Source organism: Ctenopharyngodon idella, chromosome 23, assembly GCF_019924925.1.
Source record: "Ctenopharyngodon idella isolate HZGC_01 chromosome 23, HZGC01, whole genome shotgun sequence".
NCBI lineage: Eukaryota > Metazoa > Chordata > Actinopteri > Cypriniformes > Xenocyprididae > Ctenopharyngodon > Ctenopharyngodon idella.
This window is the reverse complement of record NC_067242.1, coordinates 23,562,849-23,581,423: the sequence shown is the minus strand read 5'-3', so window position 1 is coordinate 23,581,423 and position 18,575 is coordinate 23,562,849. Positions and strand designations below refer to the sequence as shown.

General features: G+C 36.6%; 2 protein-coding genes across 9 annotated transcripts; one reads left to right on the top strand and one right to left on the bottom strand.

The window, feature by feature from the left end:
- Positions 1-503: 503 nt before the first annotated feature.
- Positions 504-10,174, bottom strand: tfap2a (transcription factor AP-2 alpha). Of its 4 annotated transcripts, none has more exons than XM_051881857.1 (7): positions 10,056-10,174; positions 7,519-7,938; positions 6,510-6,561; positions 4,882-5,110; positions 4,174-4,292; positions 2,641-2,782; positions 504-1,951 (listed from the first exon to the last, which is right to left on the bottom strand). In XM_051881857.1, exons 1-7 carry the CDS (start codon positions 10,104-10,106, stop codon positions 1,663-1,665), a joined length of 1,302 nt encoding a protein of 433 aa, XP_051737817.1. In that variant the 5' UTR covers positions 10,107-10,174; the 3' UTR covers positions 504-1,662. The 4 variants fall into 4 exon arrangements, with proteins under 4 accessions (XP_051737817.1, XP_051737814.1, XP_051737815.1 ...); XM_051881854.1 differs by lacking the exon at positions 10,056-10,174 and adding an exon at positions 9,136-9,479; XM_051881855.1 differs by lacking the exon at positions 10,056-10,174 and adding an exon at positions 8,310-8,995.
- Positions 10,175-15,991: 5,817 nt separating this feature from the next.
- Positions 15,992-18,534, top strand: tmem14ca (transmembrane protein 14Ca). 5 transcript variants are annotated; one of them, XM_051881861.1, is made up of 5 exons: positions 15,992-16,115; positions 16,532-16,616; positions 17,388-17,489; positions 17,633-17,720; positions 18,316-18,534. In XM_051881861.1, the coding sequence occupies exons 2-5, from the start codon at positions 16,538-16,540 to the stop codon at positions 18,371-18,373; spliced, it is 327 nt and encodes a 108-aa protein (XP_051737821.1). In that variant the 5' UTR covers positions 15,992-16,115; positions 16,532-16,537; the 3' UTR covers positions 18,374-18,534. The 5 variants fall into 5 exon arrangements, with proteins under 5 accessions (XP_051737821.1, XP_051737819.1, XP_051737823.1 ...); XM_051881859.1 differs by having other exon boundaries at positions 15,993-16,119; XM_051881863.1 differs by having other exon boundaries at positions 16,008-16,079.
- The last annotated feature ends 41 nt before the right edge of the window (positions 18,535-18,575 follow it).

The window sequence follows — 18,575 nt, the reverse complement described above, 5'->3', positions numbered from 1 at the left end:
AAAATGGATTTGCATTATAATGACATAAATATTTATTATAGCATGGCTGACAGTGTATTAGGAAAAGTAAGGTGCACGGCGTCTACAAATAAAGGCATGGAAATGGCGACTGCACTAACCTTCAGCTGGATTCTACATCTGACTGATTTAAAGAGCGCTCTAGCTCGAGGGCTAAATCTACACACATTCACTTCAAACACGAAAGAGAATTCATTGTTTTTTGTGTCATTTGGCTTGGCAAAAAAGCTCCCTGCCATATTTGAATGATCCTGTACTCTGAACTAAGAGTTGAAAGTAAGTTTTTTATTATTATTATTATTATTATCATACTTGAGGGAAACAATGGGTTCAACTGCTTATTGCATGGAGCAATCGTCAAGGGAGAGTTAAACTCAATTACAGTAACTGTGCTGAATAGAAGAGAGAGAGAGAGAGAGAGAGAGAGAGAATACAGAAATACATGGCAGCAAGCAGTGAATAAAAATAATGAATAAAAATCGACATGAAGCGTATCAAATATTTATTTTTTTTCTGGGCAACAAAGAACTATAATACATTGACAGGCATGGGAGCTATTGCCAGCACAGGTTTATACAATACAGATAAAACCGCCTCCAATTTAGACAGTGGACACACAAGATATCAGATGGTCCCAAATGTTGAATTTATTCGAAAAAAAAAAAAAAAAAGAAGAATTCATAAGACAATATCCATTTATTGCTCTTGTGGTGCTTTGAGGGAAGAACAAGAGGTGATTGGCACAACACATAAAAAGCTCGTATAAAAACAAGAAGATAGAAACACAAAACTAGCATCGGGGTCTCCGCAATGACCTTTTTCGATCTAAAACTGAACGGCATAAGGATAATATATAGAGAAATGGATGTTTATTTCTTTTCAATTTGTTCACTTGCTTCAGTGTCGCCTCAACATGCTACAAGAGGGCTGAATTGAAATATCCCAGAGAAGAATACCCCAAACTTCTGTTTTCTAAGAACCATAAAACCACATGAAGAACTAAGCGAATATTTAAACCCACTAAAACAGGAGGCACCAGATAAATAAAAAAAGAAGTTTGAACAGACGTACCATATTTACAATTCCCATTAAATTACACATAAATAAATATATACATACATGAACACAGATTCCCTCATATAACCGTGAATCGTGTTAAAATTCAAAGTTCAAGTTGGTCGCTTGGTCGAGTGAAAAGTCAGTTCTTGAAGTCATGGCATGGAGCTGTAGATTTTTTTTTTTTTTTTTTCAAGTTTATTATTCACAATACTGATAGAAAATCTTCCTCTTTCAGCTTCTTGTTGTCACATGGCTACAATCGTAAATGGGGATACTGAAGGGAAATCGCTGAATTTCAGTCCGTTGAACTCATACAAAGGGAGTTTATGAAAAGTCCTGCTGTGGCAGATCAGTACTCCTCTCATTGGCACACTGCTTTATTTTGATTCAGAGAAATGCCTTGTCCGCGAATCCCAAAGTGAACTGTGTTTTTTTTTTTTTTTTTTTTTTTTTAATAATTAAAAAAAATCAAAAATATTTCAAAATGTCAAGATCGGGAGGTGGTGCTTTCAATGTTTCATCTTGATCACTAGTGTGTTTGTTATGTATTTTGTCATATATCAATTGGGATGAGGTGGTTGGACATCACTTTCTGTGCTTCTCGTCTTTGTCACCCGCTTTCGACCCCGTCTCATTGTGACTGTTGGGATTGTTGTTCAGGTACATTTTGTCCATGGCTTTAATGGCCTCCGTCAGATAGTTCTGCAGCGCCGTGAGGGCCGCGCACATGGCGGGAGTCCCGAATCCGTGAGAAATAAGACTGAAGTGGGTCAAACAGCTCTGAATCCCGGGCTCGAGAATGGGCTGTGGACGTGAATTCCCCAAGGGCGAGCGGTCTTGAGAGAGCAGGTCCGTGAACTCTTTGCAGATTTGTCTAGAAGGAGACACAATGCAGGATGCGTGTCAGGATGAAGCTAATTACAGCTGAAGGTATGAAGTCAGAAATGTATTAGTAAGACTATGTGCTCCTTATGTGTCCCTTAATCAATGGCACACGTATTCCTTCTGACAGCAGCTCGTTGGACAGTGTGGAATCAGAGCGATGGACAACTCAAGTTCAGTTTGAAAAGAGTGTCGCATATACGTCATAATACGTCAACCGGAGACGTGAGAATTGGATTACACTTATTAGGCTCCATGACATCTAAAGAAGAGCGTCGCCGTGATGATACTTTTTTTATTGGTTATTTTTATGTGTTTTAATTAGAAGTGGTGCGCATTTTTTATAGTTTGTAGTTTATAGTTTGACTTTTTGTTTATTTTTCATTTGTAGAAAGTCTATAAAACAATGCAAGGAAAAACAGACTACTAGTTCGTTAGGCTACAGGTTGCGAATATATAGTGTAAATATTTGTGTATTTTACGAAACCACTCGGCCTCAAAAAGCAGGCATTGGATCCAGTCCTATTTATTAAAAGCTAGCCTACATAGATATTAGCAGCTCTGTGGGCTATCCAGCAGAGAGAAAACTCCAATAAATACAACACGACAATTAACGCGAAAAGACGCAGTCATAAACAGATAAATGCGCTTTGACATCTGAATAGTGAGAATAGCACTTACTTCGTTGCCAATAACATGTTTTTTCTTTGGACTTGTTCATTTGGGTCTGAATGCTGTCGGTTCACGTATTCAGCTACCGCCTTGGCTGGAAACTCAGTCTCGCATACATAACCGAAATCTCTGGCTAGATGCACAGCTTCACCTAGAAGAAAACAAGAGTCAGTATTTATGTTACTGCACTAAAATGTAGATTGATGAACATCTTTAATAATTGCCATATAATTAAAGTCCTCGGCCAATGAGCAGGACATCGCTCTATCAATTCTGACATCATTATGCACCTTTAATTTCCCTTGCCTAGTAGAAAATTGAATTTTGTCAAATACATATCAGCATGCACATTCCTTCTGAGATTAACAGAATATCGGATAATAACTCCAAAAGATGTCATTGATTCTTGATCCTTCTATCAATATTAGAAGGATGTAGCCTACGAAAGAAATTTCAAACGGCTAAAAGTAAACCTTCTTCTTATACTTTAGCCATGTAAAATAGGTTACTCCGGCTAGGTCAGTGTGTTTGGTTGATTTTTTCTCAAGTCTTTGGTTTAATTTCCTGAAACAGTTGGAATTTTACTGCGAGCCTTCCTGTCATAAGCCTAGAATCCGGAAGAACGCATGCGCCAATTAGCATCAAAGCTCAACTCTACTAAACTGCTTTCCATAAAATGGAGCAGATCATAAACAATAACAGCACTTCAGAAAGCCAATGTCCTCCGACTAAATCAGCGTCTGCTTGCGTGTCCACCACCCCCACCCCTCGCCCTTATCTCGCAGGAATCATACATTTCTTCAGGCTCATTACCATACAAGACTAAATTTCAATGAAGCACGATGAATATTACATTCAGTCTTCAGCGGCAATGATTAACAGGAGCCAATGAACCGTCTCCAGCTTTCACCTTTAAAACCCATGGCACACCAAATATCACTGCACGGAATAATCACCTCCAACTTTGCAAGCAAAATGGATTTATTCAACAGCAATGGCATCTTCGCAGTGCAACATAATTAACTCATTTATATTTTATAATAGGCTTTCAACCTACAGGTCAACTGAATCAAGCCGACAAGGATAAAATCCACACATAATAATAATAATAATAATAATAATAATAATAATAATAATGGTATACTAATTTTCGGATGTGGTGCCTTATATCCAGCAACTGCACAAAACAAACTGCCATAAAACAACACTGCTAGCATGGCACAAAGTAGGCCCCAAAGACAACCGAATCCACACCATGCTCAAATTTAAAGTCAAGTGGTCCTGCTGAAAGGGAGAGAGAGAGAGAGAGAGAGAGAGAGAGAGAGAGAGAGAGAGAGAGAGAGAGAGAGAGAGATTCCTGTAATCCCACAAATTTCTTTCCGAATTATATCTCCTGATTCCGTTTTCTTTTCTTATATCCTTCAACATTGTTGCTTGCAAGACAAACTCTCCATTTCACGGATGAATGAAAATGCTGATTTAGAATGAAAGCTGCATTAAGCACCTGCTTTATTAAAAATATATATTTATCAGGAAACTTACCTTCCACCAGTGACGTCAGAAGGGTAACGTTGGCAGCTTTGCGTCTCCCTGCTGGTAGATTTAATCCGATTTTATCTAGTTTTTCTCTTAAAGATCTTCCGCCATTCTTAGATTTGGCCCTTTGAAATAAATAACAATAAAAAAAATTATTATGTGAAGTTATTTGCCTTACTAATACATGCAACATATTTTATGTAGTTATACATTCGCTATATTTACGTATCGTTTATATTATAATTTATAATATTTATAGGCTATTTCCGACTGGAGCGCGCATGAACTTCAATAATTATTATTAAAAAAAAAAAAAAAAAAAAAAAAGTGTCCCAAGAGCCTTGTTTATAACAGCTCTTTGAGTAACTTTTCATGCTAAAAGCAAGACCTCTACTTTTAAAGACTTTGTTGGGGGATGCAATGGAATGTTTCAAAATTAAAAATCTTTTCTAATTATAACAGTTTGTCATATTTGTTATTAGCCCAGTGCATGTCATCACGTGAGATTTAATTGCTACACTAAGGAAGTGGCCATTAAACCGTCTTGCATTAAAGACATGAGAGCATGTGCTCATCGCAATTTGGTAGGCCACAGTATTTTGCCTTTGTTGGGGTATGACTTCAATAGGCTACCATGTCGTTGGGTTTGGCGACGGAAAGCGCTTGATAATATATAATTACTGATATAGCTTATGCAATGGACGTCCAGCTCACCTCCTTAAGACCCCGCCGAGCAGGGAAGCGTTCAGGCACTCAGGCGGAGAAAGGCGTCTCTGCACCTCCGCTACTGTGACTTTGTACTTTGACGTTGAGCTGAGAAGAGACAGACGACCCGGAACCGAACAGAACACTTCGTTTGGGTTTACCACACCTCCGAAAAGCCCGTCTTTATTTATCGGTATGGCAGAGACATTGCTGTTGTTCTTGGATATGGAAACAGGACCTTGAAAAAAAGAACATGATTAGGCCCCCCATTCGAGACTACAGCACCAACCAAATGGAAAAAGATGAATTACTATGCAGCAGGCAGCCTTTGAGTAAGATTAGACATATGCGTTTATATGCACATCATCTCGCACGCCTATGTGGAATCAAAGGCAGTATGGTCTTATCAGAGAGGAAGGAAAATAGATACCACAGCAATAGCTTTTCATTCAGCTCATGAATGTAACTGCTGGAATATGCCCCAAGTAATGAAGTGGCCCAGCCATCAAAATATTTCATTTTATATCGCAATGGTGACTCCACACCAAGCTCGGTGAAAATGACAGTTCAACATGCATGGCATTGCTTCAAATTTTACACTGTTTGGACGTCATTAAACAGAAACTGATAAACGAAAAAAGAAAGTGGCATAATCCACGCAAATGTCGATAAACTCGTTATTGTTACTATTATATTATTATTATTATTATTTAAATAAATAAATGATAATGATAATAATAATAATAATAATTTAATCCAATACTTTCCACAAATAAAAATGCGTTATTTCTCTTAATTCCAAATTAGTTTTAAGCGTTAAACAGTCCCTAACCACGGCACACAACGCCATGTAACAATACCCACAAATTCAAATAGGCTGCTTAGACTCACACACGAGCGCTTACAAATAAGTGTTCCGGCCTAAATCCTGCTGCAGCGCCCGTTGTTACTTTATGTGCTAACCGGAAACAAAAGCACAGGCACTTTTGGATAGATCACTAGTGACATTAATAGCTCAGGGGAGACTAATAGAGACAAGAGGAGTTAAACGAACTCGTGAGATCGCAATTATTACGTGTATGTGCAACGAGTATTTTTGTGGATTTATGCATGGTGCATCAAATTTAACATGTCAAAGCTTTCACATTGTTAAAGCGAAGAAAATCTCACTGCAGCGCACTTTATGAGAAAACAACCCGATCGAACACTCATTCTCCTGCAGCCCACACTGACCAACTGCGATCCAAACGAAACAAAATGACGTAATTGCAAAAATGACTTAAATTGAAAATTATACAGTAGGCCTTTGTTAAATCTATTTCAACAAAAGCGTTTCATAAACGAAGCCTCTACACGCGTTTCACACATCATCTTTGAATGAAACATTTAGCAAATTTTATTAAAGGCTACCATTTTAAATGTAGTCACAGACTAAGCTATAAGCCAAGCACCATCATATTAACACAGACAATAGTGTCCGCTATGGAACACTTTGTTAAAATGGTTTGTGCCTTATCGCCAGGCTATCTCAAGGCCTACAAATTAACCCGATCCGTCTCCCAGCAAGCACGGGTAGACTTTACGAGCGTAGAGCTGCTAGTGGAACCACGTACGGTATTTGAGAGGAAATTGCTTACCTTTCTTGATTACAGTTTGGTCTGGGATGTGAATTCCTTGATCCTCAACATGCTGCAAAGATCAAAAAGCATGTTAATAATGATCAAAATTTGAAAACATCGAACTCTTTTGCAAACGAAATTAAATGCAACCCAAAGAGAAAAACCGCACAAACGCTTTAGTAATTTTATGACTACTCGCACACTATAAACTGCATCTTTAGATAAAGTAGCTATAGATCTTTGACCTATAAGTCTGTACGTGCAGCATGCGCCACTTATTGAAATAATAAAAGGTTTAAACGATGCTGTATTATATCATAAATATAATAATAGTAAATATATTTATTTTAATTTTATCTACCAAGAAAATTAACAAGAAAACATGCAGCGGTGGTTGAACAGAGAATTTTGTCTAGGCTCGTTTCGTCAGATCTCTTCAGCAGGCACACTGCAATCAAATTACTTATGAAAAGGGGGGCAGCCAAGAATCACGTCCAAAAATGACAGACAATATTAATCAAAAAGCTCAGCACACCACTCACTTTGTGTTGCTGGGGCGAACAACAGTGAATATAAGAAATCCAGTAAATAATTAATGAAAAAAATGAAATTTTCTTTATATATTTTTTTAATTACTCGCGCTGTCGTTCAAAAATACAATTTTACATAAAATGACATTTATTTTATAAATTGTTTCCTCACAAAACATGCCATGTTCATCATAGGCCTTTAAGGCAAAATATCGAACGTATAAATCACCAAATATAGCCTAAATTTAAATTGAAAATGTTACATTAAAACAACATTTTAAAAACTGCCACTTTTTTACTGTGGCAAACACCGTTGTTATACATTACCATAATATTTTCCAATAAAACAACAACTTTAATAAAAACAACTTAAATATGTGACCCAATATTTGACTGCCCGAGATTCTTCTAATAGCACCAGCAGCAAATCTGGATAATGGCAATGGGAGTTTAGAGGTTGCATGTTATATTAAATGACTTCAAATTTTTCTCCTCACCTGAACATCTTCTAAAGAGTGAGGTATTCCATGGATAGGGATTGAATCCGTGAGTCCAGTCTCAATGCCGTGACCCGAGGGAAGTAGCACTTCTCTGCGGTACTCTCGGCACAGCTGATGCGGTAACCCGCGGTGCTGGTGCAGCAGGCTGCTCTCTTGACTCTGCCGCTGGCCAGGCCAGCCCGGGTGCTGTGGCTGCGGCTGGGCGTGTAGAGAGTTGATGGAGTATGGGTCGTTAACGTGAGAGTAAGGGTCCTGAGACTGCGGGTAGATGGGCTGGTAGGGTGGCGGAAAGTATGGCGGCTGGAAGTCTGAGTTGGGCGTGTGAGAGAGCGGAGGAGCGCTGGTGTACGGAGACTGGCCCACGCTTCCCAGCTGGGGTAACCGGGCTGTGCCATTGCTGGTCCCGTCATGGCGATCCTTAGAAGAGAGAGAACGATACAGTGCTATTTTATTGCTGTTATATATTTTTTCTTTTCTTTTCATTCTATTTTTTAAATTTATTTTTAAGAAGAAAAAAAAACGAATAATAATAATAATAACCAGAAGTGATTTGTTATCGCACTTAGGAAGTAATTTGTTATTTCAACAGAAAACCGATCAAGCTTTTGATTTGGTCAAGAACAACAATATCAAATACAACAACACTACATTATAATTATAATTCTAATTATACCCCCACGACTATCAGAATACGTGCTATTCTACATTAAAATGGACATCAATAATTTGCAATTCATTTAGCAATTAAAGATCCTACTGAGAGGCAAAGAAAAATAACCAGAGCTCACATCAAGTATAAAGTCTTTGTAATAGCATTTGATGCTACCAAGAACAGCTTGCATGATGGAACAGACAAAACGACAGGATAAAAAACAAAAAAAAACAAAAACAAAAACAAAAAAACAATCGGAGAGTAAATGTTGAGCGCAGTCTTCAGATCTTTACTCCCGACAGTCACTCACCATCGCGGAAAAACTGTGCACTAACATCTGCGAAGATTCCCGAGGACTTCAAAAGGCAAGAATTTCAGAGGGACAAAACGAAAACGAACGTGCAAATTAAATCAAGCCAATAATAATTGTAGGGCGAGGTGGCGGTGGCCAGCGTTCAAATAAAGCAATAATCCATCACAATCTGGGTAAATTCCCAATGTTCTTCATCTGCTCTTTAGATGCAATGATTTTTCTCTAAAGTTTCTTAGATCCCCTTGGCGTCTCCCGGCTCTGTCAGTGAGCTGTTCCCTCGCTTGAGCTCATGTTAGCACAGATCTGCCTCTTCCCCTGCACTCCTAATAGTAGATATTCATGACTATTAATATTACACGAATACTTAATAAGAGAAGAATGGTCGGAAATCGAGCGTGAAGCGAGGAAGCAACTCAAGGCAGACTGCACTAAATGACGTCCATTGAATGAGGAATCAGTATATCTAATCAGAGATGAGGAGAGAGAGAGTGAGTGGGAGAGAGAGGGAGAGAGAGACAAAAAGAGGGACATTCTCCTGCGTCTGACGAATCAGAGAGAGGGGGGAACATTTTAAAAGGTTCGAGGGCAAGCAAAAGTGAAAGAAAGACAGAACGAGGGGGAAGAACACAAGGAAGGAAACAATGTGCACCTCTGATTCTGGTGAAAATCCAGCGAACGCGGAGGGCATCTGGCCTGGCACATTTTTACTGTTCACTGGATTCTCCTCTACCTCGTTGTTTTTCACATTAGTCCTCGTCTGTTCGTGCTCCATGGCCCACTAGAATCCCTCACCACGAATTTAGCCACGGCCAAGAGACATCAACACACGCCGATGCAGCTTAACTCACCGCCAGAGCAAATATTCAACAAACTTTACGCGTGTATACGCATTCTACATAGTTTTCACATCACGCGCGATTATCATGAAACCGAATGTAATTATTTATTACAAACAACGCGAGTCTATGCGCTGAAAGAAGACACGCAAAGTGCAGAGGTTCTTTCCTGATCATGGCGTGTGTGATTCTCCACAAACGAGCGAAAACACGTTTTACTGGCTTCGCCACTGCAAAAACTACTCCCATATATTACTGCATTCACCACAAACACATCGTGCCAAATAGAGGGGGAAAACTTTAAAAATATATTTTGACAAACACATTAATTTTAAAACTAATTTAACCACTGCAACATTTGATTGTTTACCAAACCTACGTTTGGTAAGTTTGTTTCTTGTCTTTTATTTTTATACACACATTTCGATAATAATTTTAATGGTCTTTTTTTTTTTTTTCTATAGACATTCTACAGTCAATTAATGGTTGATATGTTTATTATTATTATGCTTGAAAACAATTACATGTGTTCTGGATCATGCAGTAGCCTATTGCAGTATTTTATTTATCATTTGTTCTTGTGTTAAATGCAATGGTGCCAGTTTAAAATTGCAAGCAAAGCAAGCCAGTTTAAAATTGAAATTAAAGCTGACTGAGTGAAAAGTTAAACCGTTCCGAATTTTGGTAAATATCATGCAACATTTTGTATTAAAAGCCTGGATAAGCCGCTTACCTCGCAGTCTTCATATTTAATATTATCAGTTAATTTCCAAAGCATTTTCATTGGTTGTGGATAGAGTGAAGTGCGCCTTCGCTTGAGTTTGACACAGTGCACAAGGCTCGAGCTGCGCGCTCAGATCTCCCTCTAATGGTGAAAGAGAGAGACTCGAGCGCTACTGTAATAACCCTCATTAGCATATCAAGAGACCAAAGCCAATGAATATACACAGGTAGAAACTGCAACGAGAATTCCTGTAAGAATACCTTTACCGAGTTTCATTTGTATTTCAAAAGGGAGCAGTAAATGCAGGAGTTGATATCAGTGCTGAAGGAGGACTTCACCTTTTCATTTGAAATAATCATCCAATTGAATGTATTCAAAGTGGACTTGATAGGCCAAGAATAACCTCAACTAAGAAAAATATTTCTCTTTTTATCATAGAGCAGACTCTTTGCATGCATAGACGCATTTTTTAAGAAGTTCTAAATGTTCGAATCTACAACTCAAGAGCAGCCTGTAAAATATATATCAAACAATGCTAAACTACTGCAGCATGCACGTGCTTCATTTGGGCAAACCACACTGCTTCCAGTCTGACAACTGTAAACTGTTGTTTTAGTCCTATAGTGAACCTGGGCTTGTAAAATACTCTCAATACTGTTATGCAAAAAAAGGCGATTCTTCAGTAGGTATACATCTATTTAGAACGTGTAACGGCGCAATTTGATAAATGTAAATAATTAACACAACAACATGGCTTGTTAAATGTGAATGAGGTCAGGAGACAGGTCGCCGACTCTAAGGCGTTGTCTCTCCCTTATCTCCATTACCATTTTTGGTGGGGTGAGTCCAGTTGTCATTAATGAGAGGCCGAAAGAAACTAAGACACAATGACGATTAAGAGAGGCAGAGAAACGCGCAATAGAAATGGATGGCTGTGCTGCTTTGTTGTTCGCTGCTTATTGATTAGGGGTCCGCATCATTGAAACCAATCGCACAAAAGAAAAGCAAAACTAGTCTTCATTCTTTAACACTATTTGGCAATCTTAACTGCGGGAATACTCGTGTCTAAATAAACCTAGCCTAGTCAGTTATGTATGGCGTTATATTCATAAAGTAAATTACCGAATCACATTTATTATTATTATTATTATTATTATTATTTTTATTTTCTTTTTTGTTTGTGTAGCCTTTGTGTGTGTGTGTGTGTGTGTGTGTGTGTGTGTGTGTGTGTGTGTCATAATGGACCGCATCGACTTAAGGGTCGTGTTTGATACAAAAAAAAAAAACCAAAACAAAAAAAAAAACACACAAAGTTTAAAAAGAAAATGGTAAATGTAATAATGAATGTAGGCTACATTCAGCCTTTCCCGTTTTGCTACCATAGGAAATGCATTATGTAGCCTAGTATGCCTGCACAGAATGCAATTGCAATATCTGAAATCAGTTAATAAAATTAAAACATTTACACCAGTGAGCAAAATAAAATAAATACGTATCCAATATCTAACAACAAATTTGGCCTATATGACAACAGTTCCTTATTTTAGAGAACTCTGATCATACGACTATTTTTGTTTCGCCATTGCCTTCACTCTTGCGGTCTCAAATGTAAACCGTGTTCTATAGCCTACAGCTTTTGTGTGTAGAATTTTATTTACAGTGGTTAATGACCAATAGGCCTACTGTCTGGAAAACTTTTTGAAAAAGCTACCCTGGATAAGACTTAATTCTCACTTATATGGAAAAGTAAAAGCGTGCACCGCATCACCCTCATATACCTTAAAAGGAAGAGAACTTACCTGCCAGTCTCCCATTTTGCCCATTAGTGACATTCTTGTGTCCTCTTTCTGAATGTGGTACATCACACCGTGTTATCTAATTGGGTCTTGTGTCCTTAAGCAAAATTCCACTTTACCTGAACAAAATCTACTCACCTGGCAATAAAAACAGAGGACCACCTCACGGCGCATGCGCTCTGATACGGGCACGTGTAAGGCAACGACACCTGGAAAAGGTAAAAGCAATGTTGAGATTCCTGCTGCACATAAACATGTACAGAAAGCAGCAATAGTTTGACTTTTCCACCTGCTGTTTTAAGTGTCAGATATTAAAACTGAATCTTGCACAGGCAGCATTCATAAAAAGTTTTCAGATGCATTAGACATAAGCACTTACAGTATATGCGACATTCTTTATCCCTAAAGGAAATAGTGTTTTATCCTATACATTTAACTGAATATATTTTCACTAATTCAAGGGCAACACTGGGGTTTTTTTCCCCAGTTAATCTGACCATACAAAAAAATTACTGAGCGAAAACAAATAGCCTATAGCCTATCACCCGTATCACACATATGACATTCAGGGTAGGGCGAAATTCAAGCTGTAATATTTTATTTATTTCTTTATTTTTATTTTTTCCAAACACAGCGCTCATCGGTTGTAAGTGTATGTGTGAGTGAATGAACCAAAATACCTTAAAAATAACTCAATGCGCATCTCGAATAGTGACTAATAGTGGGCCAGATGAGAAATGAGCCTTTTCAGTATAGGCCTATGCTGTAGCTTAAATGATGGCACCCCCTGTCGCTTTTAGACATTACTTTATTATGCTTTATTTTAACTGCACATACCAGAAATTCATATATTAGTAGAAGTATTATTATAGCACTAATTATTAAAATAAAATGAAAGAAAAAGAGAGGACAGTGGACGCGATCAAGTAATTTCAATAGACGCTACACCTTTAAGCACAAATAAATCATGCGCACAAATGTAGGATACCCCAGTCTGACAATGAAATGTGTGGTCAGAGGTGTCTTTCTGGTCTATTAAACATTTTTAACATTTTTTAAAATAATATTTTTTGATACACTTTATGATTACAAAATGTAAACTCTAGTAAGACCTGGCGACAGCAGGTATTAGAAATAGCCTATAATACAAACATAGTATTATGGAAAACATGTTTTTTAGAAAGTAAAGTAGTAAGTAAAGTAGTCTAAACAAATATAATTTTAGGCTACATTTCGTTGTTGTTGCTTGCCACTAATAGACCTATCTAAACCTCAACTTTTTTTCTAAAGAACTATAGGTTGAATGTCTTACAGAAAAGCTCTATTAAAATGAGGCTCCGTCAAAAAACAGCTCCGGGGTTTACTGTAGCTTTTCTTTTACTCATCCAAGACATCAGTTAGGTCTTGATTAATATCAGTATTGACAATACTACTGTACATTTCATTAAAATCAAACCAGTTTATCTTTTTGTGCCAAGCGTGGAAAATAAGAGACATTTTCTAGACTAGATAATGTCAAGCAGCCTAGGCTAAATGTTCTCCCTCTAATTCATCTGATGTTCTCTGGCGCCCTCTATTGGACACTAGTCTGCAGGAGACCTTTCCTTTCCATGTTCTGTCCACCTTATCGACCAGTTAAAATCCCTTCTCCAAATCGACTCATTTGACCTTCTCTATTATGAATCCACGAGAACCTTAAAAAAATTCTTATTTTCCACAAATTACACGCTGATACCTATTTATGAGCATATAGGCTATGCCTACTTTTAAATAAATATTAAAAACAGAACTTTTACATAAATAAACAAAATCAAATAAAACATGCCATTGTTCCCATTATTCCTTTTTTATTATCACAACCAACAAACATGTTATTAAATATGTCTACTAAATAAGTTTCTCATTTGGTCATCTGGCGCCATCTAACGATGGTATTTAAAACTGCAACAAAATACAATTTACTTAATTACTGTAAATTGCATACATAACCATGTATTCGTCTATAAAGGTAGATGGTTAAACTGGAAGAAAAAAACTGGCTGGGAAAAAAAATGTCTACATACTTTTAAGCAGCTTTGTTGAATACTTATGTAAAACTATTAAAAAACAAAAACAAAACAAAATAAAACAAAAAAACATTATACACAACAGACAGTTTCAGTTTTTTAATTGATTTAATTTTAATGCCATGCCACAAATGATAAGCATAATATTTTCCATCAAAGTAAGCCATACCCTTGCAACTATTAATTTTACATTTACACTTTATTTTGATGGTCCACTTTAGACATTCTAATAACTATAAGTAACTTTGCAACTACATATCAATTAACCCTAATTAGAGTATTAAACTTTAAGTTTAATAATAATAAGTTTAGGCTATGGTTAGGTGTTAGGGTTCGGGTTAGTAGAATAAGTTGACATGTAGTTGCAAAGACATTAGAATGTCTGTTGGGGGAGCATCAAAATAAAGTGTTAGCAGATATTAAGCAGTCAACAAGTTAGTTGACATGTAGTTGCAAAGTTACTTATAGTTAGTAGAATGTCGTAAGTGGACCGTTGAAATGAATGTAAGTTCAGAATCTGATCTGATGCTGTTACAGGGAGAGGAGGTGTTTGTTAAGTGGGACTGATGTTGGGTGACTAAAGGAAAAGCATTTGGCAGGTGTGTGGGAAAGATCAGATTTCCTGGAGACTTTGGACTGTTTCCAGATTGTTTCACCATGGCAACAATAAGGCCCTAACTCTGCTCTGCTATCTAGACAACAAGGAACAGGAACACTGACATATTGCTGTAGAAATATATTCTTAATTTGTTTATTTGCTTTTAATAAATTTTCTTAGTTGGTGAACAACATTGCTATCATTTTTAAATTATAGGTTACAAATAGGGCATGATGGCTCAGTTTCCTTGCATGTTCTTCCTGTGTCTGTGTGTGACAACCCAGCATATGAATTGGAGACAGTGAATTGTCCGTAGGTGCGATGAGGTGTGTGCCAGTCTACCCTGTGATGGGCTGGCTGTCTGTCCCGGGTGTTTTTACCATAAGGGGTTTGGAGAATGAATGGATGAATTACAAATATCTTGAGTTCACCTTTACAACTGCATTCACTTGTACAAATAATAGAACAATTTTTAAAATAACTTTTGATTTAACACCAGACAATTTACTCCAAATAAACCACAAGTAAACTTGAAAAAAAAAAAAAAAAAAAAAAACACAAACAAACAAACAAAAACTATTTTTTGTAACTGTTTATTGCAAAGACAATGCAATAAAGACAATGCAGTGCATTTCACTGCATTTAAAAAACAGAGAAAAAAGGAAGGAGAAAATATACAAGTAGGACAGGAAATCTCAATCAGTAAGACAAGTAAGATCATAGTCCTTAAGAAATTTGATATTCTTCTTATCTTCCTAATGTCTTAATTTCCTTATTTATTCTTATTTGTTAATCTCTTATTATGTAAGATATTTTTAAGTATTGGAATTCATATACATATTAAGGGTTATAAGTATGATATTAATCAATAGTATCTAATTGTATGATGTATTCTGGTTATGTGGATAAAATCAAAATAATTTGAAGAAAAAAAAAGAGAAATTTTACAGAATTGGAAATTTCAACAAAAAATAAGTTCAACAACTGCCAGAAAAATATAGAAATGTACTTTTCAGCTATATATATATATATAAAGGAAATATATAAGAGCCGAGGAACTGCATTAATAAAATAAATGAAGCAAAGCTATGGGTGCTAGTTGGAGAGATATTATACAAAATATACTTCTCTAATTTTGTTAAAAATGCAACATTTTCAGCCTATAACCATGTTGTTTTGCAGTGAAAATTGTTAAAAGAAATTATTCCAGTAAAAGTTGCATTGATATGTAGTAATTGCTGTATTTCACTTTTTATCAAGAGGGCAAACTATACATATATATATATAAAATTGTAAATAAATACATTTTAAATAAAAATGGTTCCACAGTATTTCTTTGTTGGGAGAAAGGTCGTGCACAATTTTCCAAGCAAACAAAGATTTTTGGTGAAATTTAGAGAGAGGTAATTTAGGAACTTCGAAGTAAACTTCATTTCCCATAAGTCCACTTCAGAAACGTTGTAACGGATGTACGTCAGATGCGTAAGTTTTCATTTGCGTTTGAGTTTGTCAGTCATTATACGGTCATAAGGAACTTTACGCAATTCCAGTCGACCGCCACACGCACCACCAGGCAAGGACATCAGGCAGAACAGAACAGATTCAGGCAGCGAGTATTAACATTAATAATTATATTCCAGTGGTGTAATTTCGAATAGGCTATTTCGAGTAACACCATTAAATATTTTGAATAAACTGTATCAGTTACTGCACTCACAGCTAATAACAGACATGCAGTTTATGAACCGGTTATGCACTGATCTGAGATATGAGTTTGTGTGTAGTGTATGTGTGTGTTTGGGGGAAAGAAAGAAAGAGAGAGAGAGAGAGAGAGAGAGAGAGAGAGAGAGAGAGTGTGTGAGTTAGTTAGTGAGTGAGTGTAAGTTTCAGTGTTTGAGTCAGCTGTACAATAATATACCCATGAATTCTACTGCAATTGTCGTTTTTAAACAGGTGCGCAATTGCAAATAAGTCACACACTGGCTGTAAACTGGCTGTTTAAAATGTTTCTGTATGTGTGTTCAGGTGTTGATGATGGCAGTGGATTGGGCTGGTTATGGATACGCAGCACTAGTAGCATCTGGAGGAGTCATAGGATATGTCAAAGCAGGTAATAAGAAAGCTCAAGAGGTTACCATGTACATGGAGTTTACATTAAAGCCCAAGCTGGTTTGCTGGCCATTAGTTTGTCAGGCTGGTATACTGGTTTTAGAAGGGTTTTCAGCACTGGTCAGCTGGTTAGACTTGGAAACTGGCTAAGCCTGACCAGCTAAACCAGCCAAACAACAGCTTTGTCAGATTTTATGCCAGGCATGCACCTCCTTTAAAATTGTGTTGATTTCTCGATATACCCTTTGGGACCAGAAAACTTCCTTAAAGAGGTCTTTAGTACTCTACTGATAAGATTTTTTTTTTTTTTTTTTTTTGGATAACATGCACATCATGCTCAAGAACAAAACTTGAACTGAATTGGTTGATGATGCTGTTGTCTACTGTAGAGCTGCTTTATAGCCAAATCGAATTTGTTTTTTTTGTTTTTTTGTTTTCTTATAAATGACGAATTTTGCAACATCAACAGTTATTGAACTGAACTGAACAGACATTGAATTGTCTTAAGCTGAATAATAATACTATTGTCTTTTTGGAGGTGCTTTACAGCAGAATTTTAATTAGTCTCATATTTGATGAAGTTTGTGTCACTGTTATTATCCTGTTTATTACTGCAAGGCTGCTATATCTATTGTATAAAACACTATATAAATAAAGGCGACTTGACATGACACCTAAATGCTTTTGTTTTGTACTTTGAACACCTCATGTCTCTTTATACCATTCATTAGTGTTTTAGTATATTTTATGTTTTCATTCCTTTGTCCTGCAGGCAGTGTCCCGTCCCTGGCAGCAGGGCTACTCTTTGGGGGTTTGGCTGGTTTCGGTGCTTACCAGACATCACAAGATCCCAAAAATATTTGGGTGTCTTTAGGTTTGTATTTTTTTCAGGACAGCAATTGTTTTTGTTTTTGCAGTCAGAAAGTGATCTAGAGGCAGTATATGTGATTGTTTTATAAAATTAAGTAATAGTGATGTTGAATTACAACATCTGACATCAATGTTTTTCTCACTCAGCTGCATCTGGAACACTTGCTGCTATCATGGGGAAGAGATTCTATAACTCACGCAAAATCATGCCAGCTGGTCTCATCGCTGGAGCGAGGTATCTAACACACATCACACTTCATTTGTCTAATACAGGGATTCCCAAAAGTTTTGTGTTACTATTGTAGTAATTTAATCGCATACTTGCATTTCTCTGATGTTGGTTAATGGTCAAATGACATGCAATATAATCAAAAGTGTTTTTATTTTAAAACTATTTATTTTTTGTTTTTACATTTTCATGATTCAGTCAATTTTTATTTCTGCAATGCCCTCATGAAGCAACCACAGTTTGGAAAACCCTGGTCTAAAATCTTTCTGTTCTTGGCTGTTAGTAAAATAAAATTTTAATTAACATCTAATAAAAAAAAAAGACAAATAAGTCATATTCTCATGCATACGCATGCACACCCCAGCCAAATGTGCAAAGGGGAAAAAATGCAGAAATATTACATTATAATTCTGTTCCTGGACAGATATGTATTATATGGACTGCAGCCAATTATCAACTTGCAGAAGCCTTATCTGCTGGACTTCAGTTCTTCTGAAGTCATCTCAATAGCTTTGAGAAAAGAACAAAACTTGTCTTTTATAGAGCTTGAAGACAGAATTTTCAGTTTTGGCTAAACTATTCCTTTAAATGTTCCTTGCAGTGTCTTGATGCTGGCAAAACTTGGAGCCGGAATGCTACAGAAACCTCAGCAATCATGATGCCCAAACAGAAATCACTGTCTGCATTCATTCAAATGTAGTAATGCTTGCTGAACGACATGTCATTATTGCTTATTGTCCTTATGGGTATTTTGTATAAAATGTACAATAAAAAATAGTTGTAAGGTGAATTTCTGAATTAAAGACTTGTGTTAAAAACATGCCCATTTTATGCTTATAAAATACTTACAAAACACTATTA